Here is a 23,291-nt window from a genome sequence, read left to right on the forward strand (position 1 = left end):
CAGTATCATCAGATAAAGTCTCTGATGATCCGCATCTCGCCAGAGGTTCGGCTTTCCCTCACTTGCTGGCTGGAGACGACTCATTTAGACAAGTGTCGTCCGTTATGGGTCCCAGATTGAGTACTCCTCACCACGGATGCAAGTCTGTGAGGATGGGGAGCGGTGACAGGGTGTCACTTCTTTCAGTGAAGGTGGACGTCTCAGGAAAGTCACCTACCGATAAATATCTTTGAGCTTCGTGCAGTGCACAGAGCGCTAGGTCTGGCGCCGGACCTTCTTCACGGCAGGCCTGTCCAGATTCAGTCCAACATCACGACTACAGGGGCCTTCATCAACCATCAAGGAGGCACACGAAGTCTGGCAGCCATGAGAGAGGTGGCGAACGTTCTGCTGTGGGCAGAATGCCATCTTCCAGCAATCTCTGCAATATTTATTCCAGGAGTCCTCAACTGGGAAGCTGACTTCCTAAGTCATCAGGACATACACGCCAGAGAATGGGCTCTTCAACCGGATGTCTTTCAACTCCTGGTGGACAAGTGGGGACTACCAAACGTAGCCCTCATGGCGTCACGCAACAACCACAAGGTCTCCAGGTACGGCTCCAGAGCCAGGGGCCCCTCAGCCGCCTTCGTGGACGCTCTAGCGGTGAGGCGGAACTTCAGGTTGGCATACCTGTTTCCTCTGATATCCCTCCTCCCAAGAGTCGTCAGAAAGTTCAAGCAGGAAGGTGGCAGGTTAATACTAATAGCTCCTGCCTGGCCCGGCCCAGGAGACATTGGTTCTCCGATCTGACATGTTAATCCATAGACTGGTCACTTCCACTGCCTCTACGACCGGATTTGCTAGTGCAGGGTCCCTGCCTAAAGCCGGATTTACTTTGGCTGGCTTTGATGGCGTGGCTATTGAGGCTTCTTAGAGGCCAAAGGTTACTCTGCTTCTGTGATCCAGATGATGATGATGAGGGCAAGGAAGCCTGCTTCAGCCCGCATCTATCACAGGATTTGGCATTCATATTTTTGTTGGTGTTGCTAAACAAAATATGACCCTAAGGTTTTCAAGGTTTAAAGAGTACTTGCTTTTCTGCAGGCTGGGTTAGACATAGGTCTGCGCCTGGCTACCTTGAAGGTTCAGGTTTCTGTTTTGTCAGTTTTGTTCCAGCGCAGAATTGTGCCCCTGGCAGATGTAGGAAATTTTTGCAGAGGGTCCTACAACTGCAACCTCCGGTGCACCATGGGATTTAGCCTTGGTTCTCAGGACGCTGCAAGCTTTGAACCCTTGGATAAGGTGGACTTAAGTTGGTTGACAGCAAAGACACTTTTTCTCCTCGCTATCTTCTCAGCTCGTAGAGTTTCTGACTTGGCAGCACTATCATGTCGCTCTCCAGATTTGTGTTTTTCATCAAAATAGAGCTGTCCTTCGTACTAAGGCGAGTTACCTTCTGAAGGTAATATCCCGTTTCCATATGAATGAGGAAATTGTAGTCCCGGCTTTTCAGTCTTCAAACCTGTCTACAAGTGAAGCTTCCCTGGATGTGGTTCAAGCCCTTCGTATCTACGTGAATCGTACCAGCTCATCAGGAAATCCGATTCGCTCTTTGTGTTATATGGGTTTCACAAACAAGGATGGCCAGCTAATAAACAGACTTTGGCTCGCTGGCTACGTACGACTATTTCTCAAGTCTATGCGCAGACTGCTCTCCCAGTTCCTAACAAGATGACAGCGCATTCTACTCTGTCGGACCGTCGTGGGCGGTTAGACATGGCGCCTCAGATGAACATCTGTGCAAGGCAGCCACTTGGTAACCTGTCCATACCTTTATCAAATTCTATGCATTTGATACTTTTGCCTCCCAGGATGCTTCTTTTGGGCGGCAGATTCTCCTCTCTGCTCAGCAGTGTCCCCACCCTTAAGGGATCTGCTTTAGGACGTCCCTAAGGTAGATTATGTAGACCCTAGGGACTCTGAAGAAGAAAATCAGAGTTATGGTATAACATACCTTAGATAACTTTTTCTTCGAGGCCCATAGGGTCCACAGAGCACCCACCCACCCTGACGCATCTGGCCTCAGTTGGGATCTGTTCTTTGCTTTTTGTATCACTGATTCCCTCTTCATATTTTGAGTGTTTCTTGGGTACATTGTACTTCCTTATCCACTTTCCATCTCTTGCTGTTAGGCTTGTTTAGAAACTGATGTGGCTGGAGGCAGGGTATATAGGGAGGAGGACCAGTGCATGCTGGGAGCTTTAAAGCTGTAGATGTTTGGTGCAATGCATTTCTCCAACTACATACCCCAAGGTAGATTCTGTGGACCCTATGGACCTTGTAGAAAAAGTTATCTAAGGTATGTTATACCATAACTCTGATTTCCTCTGCCCTGTTATAATTAGTCAGGTCCTTGTTTCCCATATGTAACTTTTTAAAAATAAATAAGATTTAAATGCCCCAACTGTAACAATGTGCTTACTTCTACTTTAGTTAAAAAAAACAAGCCTGAAGGCTCCAGACCTAACTGCTGTTATATAGAGGTGGCAGCATTTTCTGATAATCGTGTATTGAATTTCATTTGATTAGCATCAACTGGATCAATTATAATTTGAACCGGATAATTATTATTCTTTTCATCCTTTTTATTGTACAAACATATTACACAACGCTAATTCAAAATGAAACTACTAGGTTCCAGACGCTAGTCCTCGTAGTACATATGGTCTGATATCTTTATAGATATATTTAGATGTAGTGGCACTATTCCATAAATTAAACCAGATACAATCATACAGAAAAAATAATTACTTTCCTTCCTTGGGTGACTATTATCCTCTTGTCACTTTGTAACGATTAAACCATATGTGTTTCATTACTTTGATGGGCCAATCTGATGAAATCCAACAAGCAGGTTCACACATGCACAGTGGAGGTGAAAACCCAGACTTTAGTCCCACTTTCTGGACTACCAAAAAAAAAAGAATGTGATTTTATTTCAGCTATTTCATCACAAATCCCTTATGTGCTAGCAGTACAGCTGGCTGCATCTAGAGCATAAATGTGCACAGAGCCACAGTCGGCAAACAACTGGTGCAAGTATTAGACAATGAAAATGTGTAACGCAGTGTTTTCCAATCTCGAGATTGGAAAATCATTGAGATTCATTGTCTAATACTTGCACCAGTTGGCTGCTGTGGTTCTGTGCACATTTATGCTCTACATGCAAGGGATTTCATGAAGTAGCTAAAATAAATCACATTTCTGTTTTTTTTGTTTTGGGTTTTTTTTTTTTTTTGGTAGTCCAGAAAGTGGGACTAAAGTCTGGGCTCACATCCACTGTTCATGTGTGAACCTGCTTGTTGGATTTCATCAGATTGGCCCATCAACGTGATGAAACACATATGGTTTAATCATTACAAAGTGATGAGGATAATCGTTAACCAGGGAAAGAAATTAAGTATGTTATACTGGTTTTTTTTTTTGTTGTTTTTTAATGATTGTATCTGTTTTAATTTATGGAATAGTGCCGTTGCATCTAAATATATCTATATAGATATCAGACCATATGTACTACTAAGACTTGCGCCAGGCACCTAGTACTTTCCTTTTGCATTAGACTATTTTGTGGGATTGAGTGTGTCCCTATCTAGGTACAGGCTGCTAATTTGTTCTATTGCGCCCAGATAGTTCTCTACCTTTCATTATATTACACAACGCTGTACAGATAATCATTGGTGTATTTATTGATCATAAAATAGTAAAGGTGTACACAATGACTCCTTCTTGATGGTCTCTCTTTTTTGTTCAGTAAATAATATTTATTAGGGTAAATCTGTCATGGGATTAGAATGATTATATTTTGCAATGGGTTGAGGACTAGATGGGAGGAATTTAATTGCTTTCGCCGACGGCTCTGACTAATGGGTGCCTGACAGAGCAATTAAATTGTTACTCCGTTTTGGTGAGAGAGCCGCCGGCGCAGGCATTTCTGCTCTCACCCTCCTGACGACGTGAGCAGAAATTTGCCATAAGTCAGTGGTTTGGGCGCCCAAATTGCTGTTTGGGCGCCCAAATTGCTGTTTGGGCGCCCAAATTGCTATTTGGGCAGACAGGTTTAGCCGTTTTACATGGCTAAATCCGGTCTAATTAGGTGTCGACACACTGGTCATCCACCACTACACAATCTCCGAGGAAATAATTTAATAGTTTAGAATAGTATATTGACATGGATTATATCACATTACCATCCTGAGATCACTCTGAAGAGGTTTCTAGAATTTGGCGTCAGTTTCCCAAATTTTAAAGGTTTCAAGATCACATTAATGAAAGGGATGGGGGGGGGGATTTGACCATGGTTTATCTTGATTTCAGGCATTACATAACAAACCTGCATTTCCAACAAGGAAGTGTAGACTTGTTACATCCATATATAGAAATATAAAGTCCCTTGAGGTAAAAGTGAATGTATATAACAGCATTAAGCATCAAACTCATAAATAACTTTCTGCTTTTTTTTTTTTTTTTTTTTTTAAGGGTGACAAGTCAATATCCATTGATGGCAAATGCAGTGAAGCAACTCTCCTCAGCAGCCTTCTCAGTGAGATCAAATCTACATTGACAGAATCCTGAGTGAGGGGGGAGCCCCTCCCTACATTTTATCCCCATCTTCTCTCTGCTCCTCCTGTATGGCGCAATCAGAACTGAAAGTGAAAAGACTGACCCGCAAACGCATGTTCAAGCCCTTCATTGCAGGAAACCCAATTTTACAGTCACCTGGAAGTGGAAACTTTTAGCATACGCAATTTTTTTTATTATTACTACTACAACATTCTGGCCCTCAATTATATTTTTTTGTTTTATATCACACAATAGTAACCCATTGCAGCAAACAGTTGTTTAAATTGAGATCTCACATTCCGAAATTTTGCTGTTGAATTTGTGGGACTTCTTCTAAAACTAATAGGGTTAAGCTAGAATTTTACTGCCACTTACAGAGTATATGCCTCCATTAAACACCAGGCATGTACACTGTTTAATCTTAGCCGCAAATACATTAATATAACACAAATATATACTGTTGTTGATTTCTCATCTGTATTGTGCAGAACTGTGACTTGTAGAATAAGTACATTTGGTATCTCTGTAGTATATCTGTCATCAGTCAGGCCCCTCACCATTCATTAAAAAGTGTGAGGAACTGTTCAATTACAGTTGTCCAACATAGCACTTCTAGTAATGAAACAGAAAAATCTTTCTGCCTTGTTTGCTGTGTTGCATGGATTGCCTGTAATGAGAGAGAATATTTAATGTTCTTGATTACTTTTTATGTCCTTGCTGCACATCTCAGTCTTATTTATGTGGGGTTTTGAGTTATGTACCCCATTAGTCTCTATTGCACACTTAGTGGGCCAGCAAGACATTCCTAAGTATATCTTATTTCTTTCCCCCAAAATAACTGGAAAATCCATGTTTGCCTTTCCCAGTGTTTCTTATTTGTGTGATTTTATTTTTGTTTTGTTTTCTTTCTTTCCCTTGTGTTTCCCTCATATTATCTGTACCTTTATAAGAAGTTTTCTTTTGTACATGTACCAATGTTGTGGTGTACAGTCTGACTAGCAGAAGTTATGATAACCATTAACACCTTTTGCCTTCATAGAAACCTGACTTTTAAATACACTAAAGATCTGTTAAGGTAAAATGTTCAGATTCAGAAATCATGTGGGAACCTGGGGAAATAACTGGTGGTGCCTTAACACAACTTTCTAACACATTTCCAAGTGAGGCAAGTGTACAAAAATGGTGAAGGATCTGAACACATGCCTTGTTCAGAAATAGCCTGAATATAATTAAACATCAATGCACCCAATTGTGGGAAGATATATTGGTCCATCAACAGAAATAAACGGCAACATTTCGGATAAGATACCACTATTCTATACAAACATCTATTTAGTTTACATTTAAAACAGATGTAAAGAACTGTTGCCTACTGTTGAAGCAATTGTACATTGTAAAATATACTTTACTTTAGTGTAACTTGCTGGTCCTGCAAGATTTTTTTTTTTTTTTGGGGGGGGGGTGGGGGTTTGGTGGGTGGCTTTTTTTTTTATCTCTGACCCTTTTCTAAATAACACTGTGGCTTTCCCTGTTACATATGATGTTTGCAATAGACAGCAGAAAAGAAAAACAGGCTACAGATAAAACCTGGATACAGTTAAAAAGGCATTAGTTACTACTCCTTTAAAAACACTGAAAGTACACTCTGTACCAAGCAACACTCACCACTCAGTATGCATTTCACTTTCCACATTGAACTATGGAACTATCAAATAATTTTTACACTTATAAAGGCCTTGGAGGATTTGTCTTGAGTTAGTAAGATAATGGTCAACTTAAGTACAAGGAGGCAACTGAACAGCCTCCAAGAGCAGATGGTAGAAAAGGAAGCGTTTAACTCTGCGTAATACAGTACTTGTCGTGCTTATATACAGCCTGTATGAGGGCATTCTTTAGCTGTGCTCCTAAAATTGCTTTCTGTCAAATTACAATAATGTCTACCCCTTGATGCACTCCTTTTGGTGTGTTGTATGCCCAGGCCCTGCACATCCTGTTTCCTGGTCTAAGATTCCAGATATCTTGAAAAATGTCTGTAAATTTTCATTCTGTTTCTGTCCCCAGCCTTGCCCCCTCTGCCACATACGCATGTAGAGTATTTTTTATCCAGGACCCTGTTTAGTGATTCTAGAAATTTTCAAACTGTATGTGTGATAAATTTGCAATTCACATTCCCTTAAAGAGGGCAGAGAAAAGGTACCACAAAAGCTGCTGTGATTGTGTTCAGATGATCCACAATAAAATATGGAAATGGTTATGAAACACTGTTTAAAAGTTTTCTTTGTGACTTTTATTTTTAAACATTAAACATAGTATGTGCTGGTATAGTACAGACTTGCTTACTGGAATACTTTGTTTCCATGTTGTAGTGATCATGGGATTTCCTTTTGTATTTAATATTGCATATACCAGTAAAACCTTGCTCCGAATGAAAGACAATTATATTTAAGGGGGATTTATTACGGTTTTGGAGAAAAATTAACACCATACATTTGTCTTTGTTTCAAAGTGTATTACAATTGCAACAATGACGTGCAGTCAAGAAGGTACTGGACTCCATATATGCTGAGGAGAAGCTAAATGGTTATGATGACATTTTTAATCTTTTCTCATCATGCACATTTTATTTTCATTTGTGTAACAAATGCAAAAATTATTTTGATGAAACCACCTTGGGTGCTCTTGGAACGGAATTTAGTCAGCATCCTAACAGTCAGATTCCCGATGCTCACAATACCGGCGGAAGGATCCCCACGGGACAGAATGCTGACAACTTCTAATGGTAAGCTTGAGGGTTAGGGTTAGGCTGCAGGAGACGAGGGTTAGAGTAACTGGCCTAACCCCTCTGAACATCTACATGTTCAGCTCACTATTTACTTGTTGCATAGATTTGCACAGTGTTCAGTGTCCTCACAAGCTTAAAGGTTCTGTATGGAAATGTTAAGTCTCATCATGTTTTATACCAAAGAAAATAGATCATCTGTCCTGATGGAGCACTAATAATTGTACGCATCACCCAGAAATGTAGTGTACTACACAATCTCATCTTCTCTTTCTATTTTACGTTTGCAGCTGTGTACATTTAGCAGCATTTTTCTTTTACCAGTATTTTTGAACAATTATCTACACTGTCTATATATCACACAGTCTCCACTCCAGTTGTATCGCCCTTATTACTTCATCCACACCTTGAACACCTTTGCTTCAACCACCCCCCTTATTCAGTGTCAACATAATCCTTTACCTACTATTTCCATCCCTATCCTCTCCCTCTCGTCTCCTCCACTTGCTGTTTCCCCTTTTTCACTCCTCTGTCTCCCTTCCAACCATCTGCTTCTCTCCCCCACCTTTCCTGTACCTCCATTCTCAACCACCTCCCTCCATGGCCTTGCTACCCCAACACTAAGCCCTATTCCCTCCTGTCTCTGCTTGTCACCTCAAGGGCTGTTAAGAGAAATCCTGAGTCCTGGTACAGTAACTTTCCTGGGCATGGCTGCACCTTTTTGTGGGTGTGTCTAGCATGTGAGAAGCACCCACTCACAGGAGCATGGCATAGCTTCCAGTAGCTGGGACTAAAGTATTCACTGTTAGGATGCATTTTTAGCTGGATGTATTTGGATGTTATAATGTAACAGACAAAAATGAAAGTACAATTAATTTATACGTTTCTCATGTAAATAACATAAAATCTAATTTCTTTTTCATCCATCTGGGGGATGCCTTACATCTGGGTTATGCATAGTGAAGGGTGGAGTCTGACACTAGCTAAAATCTGGCTCCCACCCCCTATATAACTTGTCCTCTTCCACCATAAGCTCAGTCTTGTTTTTAGTGCCTTTGGAGTAAGGCACTGGCTATATCCTAGCTTTTAGTTAGGTTTTATTTCATTATTTTGATGTTTTTATTTGGGTGCTCAGTTCCTGGAGACAGATGACAAGCACTGACGGTGGGAGTTGGATAGATTAGAGGTCTGTGTGAACCTGTATTCCACTCTAAAGATGGCACCTGAGAGAGTCCCCAAACTAATAGTCCCGGGGTCTCTCTCTATGCCAGAGACAACACATTATATACTGCTTTCCGGCACACTGCTTTTGAGCAGATAGGCCGGGCTTGCTGCTCAGTGTACTGAGAGCCGGCTTGTCTCTCGCCTCCCTGGGTTGCACAGCACCACACCATTCATATAGTTCTTGGTGGTTTCTTCTGGGCCACTGGAGGGGGTTACAGAGCAGCAAAATGGGGCTTGCTGTGTTCCATGTTGACGCAGCATGTGTAGTTGTGCAGCGATGACATCATCAAGTGGGTCTGCTCGTAGTCTCCGGGGTGTGCCGTTGGTTATGGTAAACAAGCCACTCCTCCACCCCCCAGGTATTTTTTTTTTTTTGTTCAATCAGCTCAAGCTGCTGCAAAGCCACAGTGTTTGAAATCTGTGTGGAACGCAGCAGAAACTGGAGAATGGAAGCTGACAAGTTAAGCAGTTTCTGAGCTTATAGATTATAAGCATTTCTAACTGCACTGACCTTTATTTACCTTTTGGTGTTTTGACAAATAATTTGGTCTTTTAAGAGCCAGGGGTTTTTTTGCATTAACAGATGGGTGAATTAGTGTCTTAAATAAACACCTCTTCTTTTTATTCATTCAGTGCTACACTTTTTCTATGGGAATTTAGGTAGCTGTTTTGAGCAGACTTGTCTTTCTTTTTCAGTATGGATAAGCCAGACAAGGGTTCCAAAAAATGGATCAGTCACTGTTTATACTTGTGCTGGTTGTTCACAGAAGGATTTATTACTGGGATGTTCGGCTGAACAGTCTGTGATACCTGATTGAGCCAGGTCTATGGTTGAAGGCCATAGGTGAATTATGTCACTTTCAGGAAAATTATGGTACCCTGTGCTCTAGCTCCTCCTTTGGCTGATCCCTCGGTAGAGCCCAGATTGCCCAGGATTTGGGACTGTCTCAGATGGCAACGCCCCTAAATACAATAATACCATTTGCAGGGGCCACAGCTGTTGAAAGACGTTCAGGGCATTCCTTAGTAGTTCCTGGAGAAGAGGCTTCAGCTACCTCTTCCCAGGAAGAAGGGGAATTTGATTATGATTGGGAGGACACCTCAAACTGGGATGGTGACTCCAATTCAGATTCAGGAGTTTCTATGTTGATGGATGCGGTCAGGGACACAATAGACCAGAGGTTCCCAACCACGGTCCTCAAGGCACACTCACAGTCCAGGTTTTAAGAATGGCCACACTTAAACACAGGTGTCTTAATTAGTACCACAGTGCGCAAGTATGGATATCACTAAAACCTGGACTGTTAGTGTGCCTTGAGGACCGAGATTGGGAAACCCTGCAATAGACGCTTGTTTTGACTTGTTACCCCTATTGCTGCATTTCATATAGATGCTTTTAATAAGCTATTAAATTATGTTGTACCTATCTCTGAGCCTTCCACTCAATTTGCCCCTTACCTAGCCCTATACTTGCATGCACTAACCAGTTGGGATGCAGATCGGCAGTTACACCTTTGGGTAAGTATAATCGTATCTTGTCATACGCTGCCACCTAGTATCTTCATCAAGCTGATACTGCGTTTAATATTCTCGAGGTATCAACGGGCGGGGACTGAGGAGCGGCACCTTGAGTATCACAAGGAAGTTTTTTCCACGGTACCGTTACAACACCCTGCCTACAGGTTTTGCCTACCTGCCTACAACCAATTCAACTGAACATTGTATCGCCATTTGATTAAGTTTCAGCCCACAATTATTGCTTGCCTAATCACAACTATATTGGACTACAGTTTGTCATGTTTCAGCCTGTAGTTATTGCCAACCAGAATTTTCGGACTGATGTAATAACTGTCAACATAGAATAACTGCCCACCCTAATTCCCCATGTGATCATCTATTAGTAGTACAGAACACAAGTGGATGGTTCACTATTAATCTACTTAGTGCTAGCGATACCCTGAATCTGTTTTTCAGGCATTAAATTTAGTACACATAAACCTATACCGGTTATAATTACACCTCCAATGAAACAGAGAGCTCCCCTCTATTCTCTCTTCCTGTAACCACCTAAAGCAATCCTAGGTTTCGTTACTTTCAGACTCAAGGCAGAGGGACCTTTAGGGGACGAGGTGTCCCTGGCACCAGTCACTCTGCAGGTCAATCCACATGACTGTCAAAGGACTGAGACCCGTTCTCTGGTGGGAGGTTGTTTCCTCCGGTTCCGGGAAAATTGATTCTTTCCAATCTGGATTTTTGGGTAAATCAAATAATAGTCAGGGGTAACATTTTGGATTTAGCGGATTCTGTTCCAGAAAAAAGAAATTCCACTCTTCTTCCTGTGGAAGGTTGCAGAAAGGCGGTTCTCAGACAGGCAGATTCTGTGCTTTCCGACTGACTCTGGAGTAATCATTCCGGTACTTCAGCAGGGCCTGGGGTTCTACTCCAGTCTTTTCTTAGTAGACAAACCAGAAAGATTGTTTTGTCCCATTCTCAACCTTGGGTTTAAATGCTTATCTTCACTTGGAAAAATTCAAGAAGGAGTCAATAAGGTCAGTCATTTGTTCAATTGAAGAAGAGTATGCCCATATTCCTATATGGAGGGGTCATCAGCATTTTCAGTTGTAGGCCCTGCCATTCTGTTGGGCCATCGCTCAATTTACAAAAGTTATGGCACACATGATTTCCCTACTCAGGAGTGGGTGAATAAATGTGTTGGCTTATCAGGATGATTTGTTGCTAAGGACTCCATCAATAGCTAAAATGCAACAAATTTTTCAGATCACCTTAGATGTGCTCCAGAGATTCTGCTGGATCATCAACTTTTCCAAATCAAGTTTAATTCCATCTCCGAGGATGGTATTTTTGGGTCTTCTCTTTAATACTCAGTGTCAGAGTATTTCTTCTGCAGACAAAGATTCAGGATCTGCAATCCAGAATTAGGACCATTTTACAGATATCCCATACCTCGGTTCTAAGGGCTATGCAGATAATGGGGGAAATGGTAACTTCATTCGAAGCGGTTCTTTTTGCCAGATTTCACGCCTGACCTATCTAGGAAGCTGCTCTTCCCATCAATATACTGGAATTAAAGGCAATTCGATATGCATTGATTCTGGGTTAATGTTACCAGTACGAATCCAATTGGACAATGTCACAGCAGTTGCTTACATAAACAAGTAGGGAGGCACACACAGCTGGCTAGCATTGAGAAAAATTTCTAACATCCTTCATTGGGCAAAGGTCTGTATTCTAGCTATTTCAGCAATTTACATTCCGGGGTGGACAACTGGTAGGTAGACTTCTTTAAGTTGTCACAGTGTGCACCAAGGGGAATGGGAAACACACCAGGAGGTGTTTGCAGAAATAGTTGCCAAATGGGGTCTCCAGACATAGATCTAATGCAGGGGTGGGCAATAAGCCACCCTCCAGCTGCTGTTACAATGCATGCTGGCATCTGTAGTTTAACAGTTTTAGCATGTTCAAATAGCAAAATTGTAGCAGGGCATGCTGGATGGAAGGGGAAGATTTATATAGTGGGTGGGAGCCAGTTTTCAACTAGTTAGTGTCCGATTCCACCCTTCACTATAAATAACCCAGATGTAAGGCATCCCCCAAAGGCAGAGATTTTACGGGAAGTAAAAAATCTTATTTTTTCAGGGTCCATAGGGATCCACAGGGATACCATGGGGATATTATGGTTGGAGAAGATCCAGGCACCAAAAAGTTAGCTTCAGCTCCCAGGATGCCTCTGGTCCTCCTCCATATATACCCTGCTCCTAGCCATAGGCCTTCAGTTGTTCGTTTGGTGTGGCAGGATCAAGATGCACCTTTTGTAACAGGACTGCTCAGGCAGTCCTAAGATTTTATTGTATGTTTTTGGGTTGGCAGTACTAAGCATCTGAATTAAGACTCATACTGTGGCTCCATTTACCTCCGCCGGGCTGCAACACCAGTAACTGGGCTGCTAGCAGCAGTGCTGCAACCGGACGCACAGGGATGACAGGTAAGGCAGTTCCTCACTTGCGTGGAATCGAGCATGGCAGTCCTTGCATCTGGTGTCAGACGCACCAGAAGCCGCTGCAGTCAGGTCCCGAGATTGTCCGCGTCCTCACTACTCCAGCCAGGGCCTTATCATCTGATACCAGGGATCTGCAGCAAACGCTTCTGCCACGGGGCCAGTGTACCCAGCTGGTTTACGCAGTTTAGGGGAGGTAGGCGCTCCCCGAGCAGCTCCTCCCCTGACCCATTCCTTACAAAGGGTTTTGCGCATCTGAGTTGCTCCACCTACCCTCCACGTGTATATGAGATGCACAAGTGCACTGCTGTAGCTGTTGGTCTCAGGAGGGTTTGGGTCAGTTTCCGTGTATATCTCTCCTGTGGTTAAGGTATACTGGGCTCTGTATCCTACCGTTCCTGGTGTTTGTGTAGTTGATTTAGAGTCCATTGAAATTATATTACATATGCATTGTATGTAACTGTTTGCTAGCTGCTATTGACACTGTCAATTATAACGATCACCTTTCCCAGCTCCTGTATGTACTAAGCGGGAGGTACCTCCTACTGTGGATGCTCATGTAACGCACTTAATCAAACATGCTACATTGCCTATTCCGTCAGCATCTTTGCTGAAGGTTTCCACAGATAAGAAAATTGAAGCATGTCTTAAGGCAATATTTTCATCATGTGGAGCTGTTACACGTCCAGCTATGGCTGGAGTCTGGGTAGCCAAAGCTGTTGAAGAATGGATGGGGGCATTGGAAGACACTCTACCAGATGCTACCAGAGAACAGAAGATGTACATCTCCCATATACAGGAAGTGGCTTCCTATCTGGGAGGAGCTGCGGTAGATGCTGGAATTGTTGCTTGTATAGCATCAGCAGCTTCAATAGTAGCACGCAGGGCCCTTTGGTTAAGATCCTGGAAAGCTGATACAGGATCAACTAAACAAATAAATAGGTATCGTCTAGTGCACAATAGCAATGCAGCCTATACACTTTGCCATCAGGAAGTTCACCCAGTTCTGAAATAGATACAATCAACCAAAAATTGTGACAAGTAAACTGGCGCTTTGAAATATAAAACAATATGCATAAAATATGCGTCAAAATCATACTCCCCTGTACATGTATTTGTCCTCCTTCCAAGGGTGATTTGTGATAATATATGAAAGACCAAAACAAAAATACAACCAATTGTGTAATCCTTTTAAGATAAATGTCTTTTCAATAAAAACTTCATTCAGAATATAAAACCTCCACCCCTATATATGATGAAATGATCGTTGGGGTTGCCCCTATACATAAGACTCACAGCTAATCGCTGATATATGAGCACATCACAAATGTCTTTTTCTTGTAGGATTCCACTCACCATAAATGATATCATAGGTCGGGGTTGCCCCCCCACACCCCACGCATATATTCACTTGAAAGAATGCGCATCAAACGGTATCTTAGCTTTCTCTCCAAATTTGGTCTAACTTTTATTTTGATTAACCAGAGAAAAAGGTCATAGTGTGTTTTTGGAACAATAAAAAAGGTTTTATACTATTTATAAAATGACAGAATATCCTACCAGGGGGTGTGGGGTTCAGTAGTGTACACCACATGTTAAGGATCCCTGGGAGTTAACACCCCCAAAACTCCAATCCCCTCCAGGTAGACTTTCCAGATACTGCCAATTGTCTCACCAACTCGTTTCGACTAGGGTGTATGGGACAACTGGCTATGAGCAGCATTAAGTATCCTAAACAATAATCTATCAACCAATCGCAAGATAGCAAAGTGCCCCTAAGCATGCATAACAAAATCACAACCACAGTAGTCCAATGTTAATACAGCTTGCGATACATGGTCCTTCCAGTCCCAAGCTCCCGCTCTTTTTCGCAGATTTTTTTCTTCCTCTTTCCACCTGCCGGGTTATGCTCCTGATGCTGAAATTTACCAGATTCTCGTTCATGGGCAGTGTTTTGCCGGAAATGACGCACATTCCGACCTCTCGTCACACCGGAAGTGGTGCGTCCCGCATCATGCCGGAAACTACGCATGTACGCTGACCGGAAGTCTCCAAGTCACCATTTCGTTGTGGCTGAATATATATACAGCGGGGCCATAAGTGCTAGATCTCCTGGTGGAGGTTTTATATTCCTAAATGAAGTTTTTATTGAAAAAAAACATTTATCTTAATAGGATTACACGATTAGTTGTATTTTTTGTTTTTGTCTTTCATATATTATTAGAAATCACCCTTGGAAGAAGGACAAATACATGTACAGGGGAGTATTATTTATTTATATATATATTAGGGGTGAGCGGGTTCGGATTTCTGAAATCCGAGCCCCCCCGATCCGAGGCCGATCCGGGTCAGGCTCGACTTTCCTGACTCAGATCTGAAATCGAGGCAAAACGTCATCATCCCCCCTTCCGGGTCTTGCGGGTTTTGGATCCTATATAAGGTACCCACGTCGGTGCCATTTTCTCACTCGGCTGTGGACAGTGAAGAGGGAGGGTGGGAGTTAGGGCTGGCTGTGTAGTGTAGTGTAGTGCAGTGTAGTGTTGTGCTGCTGTTGTCCATATGGGCTGTGTCCACTCCTTCAAAGTCCATAGGGGCTGCTGGACTATGTTGTGCAGTCAGTTGTCCATAGGGGCTGTGTCCACTCCAAAGTCCTGTGCAGTGTCCCAGTCCTAAAGGGGTGCTGTAGTGTTGTCCAGGGGGTGCTCTGTCCATCAGGGGTGCTCCCCCCAAGTATAAAAAAAAAAAAATTTTTTTTTTTTTCTGTGTTTGTGAATTGTGTGCACTGTGGCTGCACGTGCATCAACAAAGGAGCAGTGCCAAGCGTGCACCTGTGTCATAAGTAAAGGGCCGGCTGCCTTGACCATTAAAGGGTGCTGTAACCCCCAAAGTACACTCCAAACAAAATAAAAAAATATTTTCTGTGTTTGTGAATTGTGTGCACTGTGGCTGCACGTGCATCAACAAAGAAGCAGCGCCAAGCGTGCGCCTGTGTGCCATAAGTAAAGGGTCGGCTGGCTTGACCGTTAAAGGGTGCTGTAACCCCCAAAGGGCACTCCAAACAAAAGAAAAAAATATTTTCTGTGTTTGTGTGCGCCTTAGCCGCACGTATATATCAATATAACTTAAATGGAGGACCAAACTTTCTCCAATAAAAATAAAATAGGGAAAGATCAAGAACCACTTCCTCCTAGTGCTGAAGCTGCTGCCACTAGTCATGACATAGATGATAACATGCCATCAACGTCGTCTGCCAAGGCCGATGCCCAAAGTCATAGTAGAGGGCACATACAATCCCAAATGACAAAGTTCAGGAAAATGACCTTGAAAAAAACATTTAAATCATCTGAAGAGAAACGTAAACTTGCGAATATGCCATTTACGACACGGAGTGGCAAGGAATGGCTAAGGTCTTTCCCTATGTTCATGACTAGTGGTTCAGCTTCACATGACAATGGAAGCCCTCCTCCCACTAAAAAAATCAAACGCGTTAAGATGGCAAAAGCACAGCGAAGAACTGTGCGTTCTAAGGAGATATCACAAATCCCCAAGGAGAGTCCAAGTGTGGTGGCGGTTGCGATGCCTGACCTTCCCAGCACTGGACGGGAAGAGGTGACTCTTTCCACCATTTGCACGCCCTCTGTAAGTGCTGAAAGGAGCACCCACAGTCCACTTGCTGATATGCAAATTGAAGATGTCACTGTTGAAGTACAACAGGATGAGGATACTGGTGTAGCTGGCGCTGAGGAGGAAGTTGGCGAGGAGGATTCTGATGGTGATGTGGTTTGTTTAAATCAGGCTTCGGGGGAGACAGTTGTTGTCCGTGGGATGAAAAAGCCCATCACGGTCATGCCTGGGCAGAAAACCAAACATTCCACCTCTTTGGTCTGGCAATATTTCTATCCAAATCCGGACAACAAATGTCTTGCCATATGTACCATATGTAAAGGTGAAATAAGTAGGGGTGGGGACGTTAACCACCTAGGAACATTCTCCCTTATACGGCACCTGCAGCGTGTTCATAAAAAGTTACTGTCAAGTTCAGAAACTTTGGCTAAGACCGTAAGCAGTCCAGGGACACCTAAATCCCGTTGTCCTGTTGTATCCAAGCGCCTGCAAACCACACCATCAACTCCCTCCTCGTCAATTTCCTCCTTAGTCAGGATCGGAAGTAGTCCTGCAGGCCATGTCACTGGCATGACTGACTCTCCTATCCGAGATTCCTCCGGAGGATCCTGCATTGCTACACCTCCTGCTGCTGCTGTTGCTGCTGCTGGGAGTCATTCATCATCCCAGAGAGGAAGTAGGAACACCACTACTTTTACTAAACAATTGACCCTCCAACAGTCCTTGGTGAGGAGGATGAAGTACGACAGCAGTCATCCTGAAGCAAAACGTATAACTGAGGCCTTGACTGCTATGTTGGTGTTAGACGTGCGTCCGGTATCCGCCATTAGTGCAGTGGGATTTAGACAATTGATGGAGGTAGTGTGTCCCCGGTTCCAAATCCCGTCTAGATTCCACTTCATTAGGCAGGCGATACAGAGACTGTACAGAAACGTCAGAAAAAGTGTCCTCCGTGTCCTGAAAAATGCCATTGTACCCAATGTCCACTTAACCACGGACATGTGGACAAGTGGAACAGGGCAGACTAAGGACTATATGACTGTGACAGCCCACTGGGTAGATGTATCACCTTACGCAGCAACAACAGCAGCGTCACCAGTAGCAGCATCTCAGAAACGTCAGCTCGTTCCAAGGCAGGCTACGCTGTGTATCACCGGTTTCAGTAAGAGGCACACCGCCGACAACCTCTTAGAGAAACTGAGGGAAATCATCGCCCAGTGGCTTACCCCACTTAGATTCTCCTGGGGATTTGTGATATCTGACAAAGCCACCAATATTGTGCGGGCATTACATCTGGGCAAATTCCAGCACGTCCCATGTTTTGCTCACACAATAAACTTGGTGGTGCAGAATTTTCTGAAAAGCGACAGGGGCATGCAGAAGACGCTTTGGGTGGCCCGAAAAATTTCTGGCCACTTTCGCCATTCAGCGACTGCGTGCCGAAGACTGGAGCGCCAGCAAACACTCTTGAACCTGCCCCGCCATCACCTGAAGCAAAAGAGGTTGTGACGCGGTGGAACTCAACCCTCTATATGCTTCAGAGGATGGAGGAGCAGCAAAAGGCCATTCAAGCCTATACATCCACCTATGACATAGGCAAAGGAGGGGGTATGCACCTGACTCAAGCGCAGTGGAGAATGATTTCCGTGTTGTGCAAGGTTCTCCAGCCCTTCGAACTTGCCACACGTGAAGTCAGTTCAGACACTGCCAGCTTGAGTCAGGTCATTCCCATCATCAGGCTTTTGGAGCAGCTGGAGAAAGTGAAGGAGGAGCTAAGATGGAGCGATTCCGCTCTGCATGTGGGACTTGTGGATGAAGCCCTTCATTCGCTTTGCCAGGATTCCAGGGTGGTCAATCTGTTGAAATCAGACCACTACATTCTGGCCACCGTGCTCGATCCTAGGTTTAAAGCCTATGTGGTGTCTCTCTTTCCGGCCGACACAAGCCTGCAGAGGTGCAAAGCTGAAGCGGAACGTGACACGTCAACAGCTCCTTTTTCATTTTCTCCCGCAACTGGGGCTGCCAGGAAAAAACCAAGTTTGGACATCTGGTCCGGACTGAAGGACCTGGCAACAATTTCTGACATGTCTACTGTCACTACATATGATACTGTCACCATTGACAGAATGGTGGAGGATTACATCGGTGACAGCATCCAAGTAGGCATGTCAGACAGTCCATACCTGTACTGGCAGGAAAAAGAGGCAATTTAGAGGCCCCAGTACAAACTGCCTCTATTTTACCTTAGTTGGCCCCCCCTCCAGTGTGTACTCCGAAAGAGTGTTTAGTGCAGCCAGGAGCCTTGTCAGCGAAAGGCGTAGGAGGTTGCTTCCACAAAATGTGGAGAAGATGATGTTCATAAAAATGAATTATCAACTCTTCCAGGGAGACCAGCCTCCAGAACGTACAGAGGGACCTGTGGTGGTGGATTCCAGCGGGGACGAGTTAATACTCTGTGAGGATGAGGATGTACACAACACTGAAGAGGGTGAGGAATCGGTGGATGAGGAGAATGAGGACAACATCTTGCCTCCGTAGAGCCAGTTTGTGCAGGGACAGATTAATTGCCAGCTTGTTTTGTAGGGGCCCAAACGAACCAATCATTTCAGCCACAGTTGTGTGGCAGACCCTGGCGCTGAAATGATTGGTTTGTTAAAGTGTGCATGTCCTGTTTATACAACATAAGGGTGGGTGGGAGGGCCCAAGGACAATTCCATCTTGCACCTCTTTTTTTTCTTTGCATTATGTACAGTTTGGGGCCTAGTTTTTCAAACTGCCTTCCTGTCTGCCATTGCAGTATCACTCCTAGATGGGTCACGTGTTTGTGCCGCCCACTCGTGCCGCTTAGCATAGTCATCCAGCTACCTCGGTGCAACCTTTTGAACATAAAAACACTATTGTGAGGTGTGAGGTGTTCAGAATAGACTGGAAATTAGTGTAAATTAAGGTTATTGAGGTTAATAATAGCATAGGAGCAGAAAAACCAACACATTCTGTGATTTTAGCTGTTTTTATGCTTTTTTTAAAAAAAAATACAGATCCAACACACGAAGAAAGATCGAGATCCAAAACCAAAACACGAAAAGTGGCCGGTGCACACCCCTAATATATATTTTATATAATATATATATATATATATATATATATATATAAACAACGGAGAGAGGTGGCACTCAACAGACTTGTTGATAAAAAATATCCTTTATTCCAACGGCGTTTCGGGGTAACCCCCCGTCTTCAGGGACAGACAAAACAGAATGACAAACATAGCAAACATTTATACAACACTCATTACATGAAGACAACATGATTACTCTCACCTGTGGAACGCCGCTGTCTGAGGCCCTGCTGCTCGTTCTGGCGCACATGACCGTCGCGGGCACAGTGTCGTCATCAGCGGCGCGACACAGGCATATGATTCTGCCTCTCCGTTGCCGAGCAACTGAGATGCTAGATACAAAAAATATGTTAAAAGTTAGCTGCAGAGCTAAGTGACATTGACTGTGAAGCTCAATATAAACAGTACTATTATGTCCTCTATATGGAAACGTGAAACTTCAATAAATAATACGACCATGTTGAACAAACAACAAATGATCGTAAACATTGACCAATAATTCAAATCATATCATGCTGAAATACATATAGGATTAAAGGCTCAATAATTTGAAAATTTAAACAATTATAATTTTGCATACTCGGGACGCCCAGGAGCGCTTAATGCCGCCAGGATGACACAAGCGGTTGTACACAGGATTGCGCACTCTGGACTCTGAGTGCCGCCTGTGCCGCCTAGATGACACAAACGGCAAAGGCAGGAATGGAGGTCGTGCCGCCAAGATGACACAAACAGCAGGTAAGGCAGATTAGATCCGCGCCGCCTAGATGACACAAACGGCAAGAACAATGGAACTGGCTGGATACTGGAACTCGACTGTGAACAGGAGACCAACAGAAACCGGAAACACGTGAAATGCTATCACCGGCAAGGAGTGAAGGGTTCGCTGGAATTTAACAAAAACAAGGCCCAACCAGAGCAAGTCTCCTTAATGACAGATTATTGAGCACCTGGGCTGTGTTCAGACAGGAGAATCAATCAGTGTGCACCTGACAGGCAGTAATTAGTGCAGAGTCTGAGCAGCAACCCAGACTGGAACTGCAAACAATATGCTGCTAACCACAGATCCTAACAGGAGGAAGGAGGAGACTTCAGCGAATGCTTGTCCGGTGTTCACCCCGCACAGCATTGGCAGAGCGGCGGCTTGTGACACTATGGAAAGGTACTTTTTGGAGCGGAGTTGGATAAAATTATAGCTACTCTGGCAGCTTCAAAATCAGCAGGTCTGCCATCTACGGCAATTATAAAGTCTAAGCAGGTTTCTTTTCGGTCCTTCCATCTCCTGAGCAAGGGAACAGTCTTCCTCTAGGTCGACTAGTTTTCGCAAGACAACAAGGCGACAAACAAAGATTTCTGGCCTGCCAAGACGTCCAGCTTCTAAACCGGATGACAAACCTTAGGCCTGATGGGGTGGGCCTCCTCCTCTTGGGGGATCACAGGGTGGGAGGCCAACTTCTTCAGTTGGCAGATTATTGGCATCAAACAACAGATGCCTGGGTTCGAGAAGTGGTTTCTCAGGGGTATGCCCTCACTTTCAGGGAGGCATCATCCCCAGAAGTTCTTTTGCATAGATCCTCCATCAGATGCGGTCAAGGCCTTGGCCTTTCAGGAAGCCAGTCACTCCCTGCTGCAGGCGGGGGTAATAATCCTGGTCCCTGTGTCGCAACAAGGATGGGGTTATTATTCCAATCTATTTCTGGTTCAGAAACCGAATGGGGCTTATCGCCCTATACTAAATCTAAAAACTCTTAACAAGTTTATCCATGTACCCAAGTTTTGGATGGAAACTCTCTGGTCAGTTATTTTGGCAATGGAGCCAGGGGATTACATGGTTTCCTTAAACATTCAGGATGTATATCTGCATGTTCCTATTATACCATCCCACCAACAATTTTTACCGTTTGCTGTCCTTCAGCAGCATTACCAATTTCAGGCTTGACCCTTTGGCCTATCTACGGCTCTCTGGGTATTTACCAAAATAATGGCAGTCATGACTGCCTATCTCAGGCATCAGGGAGTCAGAATTCTGCCATATCTGGACGACCTTCTGATATTGGCACAGACTCTGGTTGTTTTACAAAGCCAAAGCCTGCTTACGAAAGCATGGCTGGATAATCAATTGAAAGAAATTGGCACTTTCTCCAACATAGCAGATGGTGCATCTGGGAGCGTTGCTGGATTCTCAAGGCACAAACTGTGTTTCTGCCAGAGGACAAGATTGTGGCGCTGTCATTATGAATACGCAAGCTGCTACGCAAAGTGAAGGGTATCCATTATTAGCAATGCAGGTCCTGGGATCAATGGTATCCACCTTCGACATGGTGGGGTATGCTCAGTTCCATTCCAGGCCTCTGCAAAAGTTGATACTATGCATTCCACTTGGAGAGAATCATCTAATTTGGTCTCAGAAGATCATTCTCACTCCAGAAGTTTGTCAGTCTCTCCTGTTGTGGCTGAGAAATAATCACCTCAATAAAGGGTGCCCATTCTGGATTCCAAATTGGGTGCTTCTCACCACAGATGCCAGTCTTCACAGATGGGAGACAGTGACAGGGCATCACACCTTTCAGGGAAGATGGACAAATCAGGAAAGTAATCTCCCAATCAACATTCTGGAACTGTGAGCAGTGTACAAGGCACTTATCATGGCACAGGACCTGCTCCAGGGCAGGCTGGTCCAGATTCAGTCCGACAATGCAACTACAGTGGCCTAACTCAATCATCAGGGAGGGACAAGAAGTTACGCAGCCATGAAAGAAGTGACAAAGGTTCTGATTTGGGCAGAACGTCATCTTCCAGCCATCTCGGCAATATTCATACCGGGAGTACTCAATTGGGAAGCAGACTTCCTATGTCACCAGGACATACACGCCGGAGAGTGGTCTCTCCATCCGGGAGTGTTTCAGCTCCTGGTAAACAAATGGGGTCTACCAGAGATAGATCTTATTGTGTCACGTCACACCACAAGGTCCCCAAGTATGGGTCAAGGTCCAGAGACCCATCAGCAGCCTTCATGAATGCACTGGCAGTAAGATGGGACCTCAAGCTGGCGCATCTCTTTCCTCCTATTTCTCTCTTTCCAAGAGTTCTCAGGAATTTCAAGCAGGAAGGCAGAACAGTAATATCGGTGGCTCTGGCTTGGCCCAGACCATCATTGGTTCACCGACATACAGAATCTGTCTGTAGACAGTCCACATCCTCTTCCTCTATGGCAGGATCTGCTAACGCTGGGTACCTGCCAGCATCCGGACTTACCTCGTCTGGTTTTGATGGCGTGGCTCTTGAATCTTCCATCCTAAGAGCAATAGGTTTTTCTAGTTCTGTAATTCAAACGATGCTTAGGGCATGAAAGCCTGCCTCTGCCTGCATCTATTACAGGGTTTGGCATTCTTTTGGTCAGTGGTGTTCCCATAGGAAGTCTGATCTTAAGGTGTTCAGGATTTCCAGTGTACTGGCTTTTCTTCAGGCGGGGTTAGACAGTGATCTCCGCCTGGCCACTTTGAGAGTGCAGGTTCCTGCACTGTCAGAAATATAAATAATCTGAGTATAACATCAATTAATATACATCTCATAGCACTGGTAATCAGTGTTATTAATGGTTATTATCAATTTGTCAGACAAAGAGCGCTAGTGAAAAAGGTATAACAATTTATTAACAGTTAAAAAAATTTGCATAAATCTGAAAATAATGAACAGATAAAAAGAATAAATAAATATATAGACACACAAAAAAATTTTTTTTATATAAAAAAAAAAAACCGGTAAGTTAGCTTGTATGTATAAAAGAGAAGAGATTCACCCCTGCAGTAGGTGTCTCTTACATACAAAAAATACAATATTTATACAGCCATATATGCTCCAGCTCCACACAGCGCTAATCAAGTAATGGAAACAGATAATATGTCTTTCCTCTCATACAGGAAAACACG

The 23,291-nt window shown here is 43.8% G+C and overlaps 1 protein-coding gene across 1 annotated transcript in view; it reads left to right on the forward strand.

Annotated features, from left to right (window-relative positions):
• The window catches only part of AP3D1 (adaptor related protein complex 3 subunit delta 1), a 182,832-nt gene extending 175,971 nt beyond the window's left edge, over positions 1-6,861 (forward strand). Inside the window, exon 33 of the mRNA XM_088452992.1 lies at positions 4,519-6,861. Coding sequence (XP_088309118.1) covers positions 4,519-4,614 — 96 coding nt within the window. The 3' untranslated portion in view covers positions 4,615-6,861. The remainder of the gene's footprint in view (positions 1-4,518) is intronic.
• The last annotated feature ends 16,430 nt before the right edge of the window (positions 6,862-23,291 follow it).

Source organism: Taudactylus pleione, unplaced genomic scaffold (assembly GCF_031769625.1).
Source record: "Taudactylus pleione unplaced genomic scaffold, aTauple2 ptg000560l, whole genome shotgun sequence".
Classification (NCBI taxonomy): Eukaryota; Metazoa; Chordata; class Amphibia; order Anura; family Myobatrachidae; genus Taudactylus; species Taudactylus pleione.